The sequence below is a fragment of the Bactrocera latifrons genome, unplaced genomic scaffold, assembly GCF_001853355.1.
Source record: "Bactrocera latifrons isolate USDA-ARS-PBARC rearing strain unplaced genomic scaffold, ASM185335v1 scaffold_344, whole genome shotgun sequence".
Classification (NCBI taxonomy): Eukaryota; Metazoa; Arthropoda; class Insecta; order Diptera; family Tephritidae; genus Bactrocera; species Bactrocera latifrons.
The window spans coordinates 112,212-115,164 of NW_017536984.1; the positions used below are offsets into that span (position 1 = coordinate 112,212).

Here is a 2,953-nt window from a genome sequence, read left to right on the forward strand (position 1 = left end):
CAGACGTTTTATCAATATTTCTTGAAATAAGTGGATGTTATAAGTTTGCCACCAATTTACTTGTATATTTGCATACTTATATTTAAAAATCATACTTTCAAAATCAAAAACAACTAAGCAAAAGAAAATTTAAATTTCTTAATTTACTTTAGCATTTTGTCACTTTAATTTTAATTTTATTTATATCTTTAGCTGTGCCCTTATATTTCTTAATATTTGTTTAATTATTCCTTTTGCTTTTCATTCCATTTTACTCTTAATGGTTTTATCTTTCTGTTTGCATTTCCTCTCATTCTTTTGCTTTAGAATGTTCGCTGCAAGGCTAAAGGCGTTTGACTTTGTTCAGATGTTTTGAMGCGATCAGCAAATGAAAATTATATAAATACAAATAAATATTTGTTTTATCAAAGTGCCCATATACCGAGTATATTATATATAACTATGTAATTGAGTATTAAAAATTACTGATGACGCTTTTGTTCACGTCGTAAGGGAACAATATGGCGCTTTTAGCAAAGGGCAAATAATTTAGCAAATAATTTAATAATGGTATGACACATTAGAAATATATGTTTGAAATATACGTTTGAACACGTATATACAAGAGGGCGTGGCAGAACGAGGCTAAAGATCAAAAAACCCCCTTTAAACACAAGCGCCACACTCAGCTCACTCTCACGAACCACAATTATAAACCCATCAATTATTTTCAGATTTTATATAGTATGTATAATTCACACATTTTATATAAAATTTAAGAAAATTGAAAGAATATCTTGATTCACAATTATTCTCAACAGTTCAAATTATACTTTTCTAAGGTACTTTTTCTTTTTCTTATGAATTTTGTAACTCAATGTCACACAATMACGTTGAATCGGAATTCTCATAATATTGGTCCGGGTCAAATTTGATCAGGTGATATATGTGGTATACATTAGAGGTGGTAAATTTTTTTCTATAAAWTCGAGTATTCGAAATATTCAAAAAATGTTCTATGGATGTTCGAAGCAACTTTCCCTAAGAGACTGCGGGACTAAAATCGATTACGAACCAGCGATCGGTTYTTAAGGATCATACATTTTTTTTCGGCAGGTTTTGAGATATCTGAATGAAATTTAGTATGCAGGTAGGTTTTTTTTTTATTGTATTCATTATTTTTCGCAGTCGGTCGGATCGGMAAACTATATCACATAYMTCCCATATAACCGATTATTCMGGTTTTTTCGCTGGCTCTAAACCGGTTTTAGGTCCGTAGTCTTAAGGGTAAAGTTGTTGCGAATGATCCGTTGCACACATTTTAAAGGAAGAAAATCGACCCTCTCTAATGATTATATATATCACCTGATCAAATTCGACACAGACTGACAGCTCTCAAACGAGGCGGGGGACTTCCAGTTACAATTAAAAGCTCATACTTGGAGCGACCTTTTGAGAGGTATCTAAGATTATATTTTTCAGAATACGAAACGAAAAAATATATTTGTCCTATTTGACCCACCTTAATATACATATAATTAAGTATAATCACTAATTGTSTATTTTTAAGCACCGAAAACATTGAAAWTWAAAATAAAAATTATATAAATTATATAACGGGTAATAGTAGTTACTTAAGTTTTYGTGTGTATGTACCTTAGAAGCTCCGCGCGCCAGCCTGGCTCACTGGAATGCGTCGGCCGAAACATCAGCATTGAGAGGCGACTCAAATTGCGTTTAATCTCCGGCATTTTATATGCAAATGTTGTACCGAAGAAGCACATAAAAATATCTTTCTGATATGTATATATAACTATTTGTATATATGTATGTATGTGTTAYAAAGGCGYACAAACGCTTTTTGGGATTTGATCAAAGAAATGCACTGCAAGGCATGCACAAATACACACGCGCACGTTATGTATTTCGGACACTTTGGAATACTGACTATTGCACGTTGTTGGCTTTTATTGCTAGCGTACACCTTTCACGCTCCTCTGCCACCAACAATGCTGATTTCTTTGCTGTCTTTGCTGCCAAATGCGCTGTTTAGCTGTTTCTAGGTGAATTCAGCTACTGACGTAACCGTTATGTACAGTATACACTTATGTACAAATATGTAAAGTTGGATATATGTACTTATGTACGATATTATATAATCGTTGTTTGCACTACTAGTTCACATATATACATATATGTACATATRTATATCACACATGTTTGCTTGAATTGTGATTTGTCGTTTTGCATATTTTCCACTATGTTGTTGTTATTATAATTTTGGCTTTCGTAATTAATGGCGTTGCGAACATATTTTTTCCAAAACTATTTCATTATTTTTCAATTAGGTTATTTATTTGAAGTACACACATATGTATATATATACAGAAGTGTACATATGCTATATAATTTATATTATATACAATATTTATATTTATATACAAGTTGTTGTTGTTTATGCACTGAAAACCGCCAGCATTCCACCGTTGTAAGCATAACATTTATCGYCGGTGAAGGCCAAATCGCTGTCACAACTGTTATGTTGACACGTTTTATTGTTGTTGGCGTTGTTGTTAGGGCCGCAGTTGCAACGCACTTTGCTGTCGCAGCCTATGCTCCAGCTCGCACTTATGTATGTTGTTGTCGCTGTTATTTATTTCAGCAACAATATTGCACTGACATTTGTTATTGTAGTTGTTGTTGCAGCTGTTGATTTTATTGAATTTACGGCTATTTTCACAATTGATTTCACTTATTTGTTTGCCTCTGCGGTTGTTGTTGTTCGTCTTATGCAACTTATCGGCAGCAACACGCTTTGGGAAACGCTGTTTTATGTAAATAGCRTTTTTGTGATGTTTATAGCCTTCGTTTGTTGTAACACACATTTTCAGGCCAAACTTTTTACCATCATTGCACTAAAGATTTGTGTTTGTCGGTTTGTTGTTTTATTGCCGTTTTGTTTGATTTTTTTTTT

The 2,953-nt window shown here is 32.9% G+C and overlaps 1 protein-coding gene across 6 annotated transcripts in view; it reads right to left on the reverse strand.

Annotated features, from left to right (window-relative positions):
- The window catches only part of LOC108971459 (G protein-activated inward rectifier potassium channel 3), an 82,484-nt gene that overhangs the window by 22,329 nt on the left and 57,202 nt on the right, over positions 1–2,953 (reverse strand). Inside the window, exon 1 of one of the 6 annotated variants that reach the window (XM_018937536.1) lies at positions 1,636–2,345. The exons of the other annotated variants lie outside the window; for them this stretch is intronic. Within the exon in view, the coding sequence (XP_018793081.1) occupies positions 1,636–1,763 (128 nt within the window). The 5' untranslated portion in view covers positions 1,764–2,345. Of the gene's footprint in view, positions 1–1,635; positions 2,346–2,953 lie in introns of those variants that run through there. 6 annotated transcript variants of the gene reach the window in all.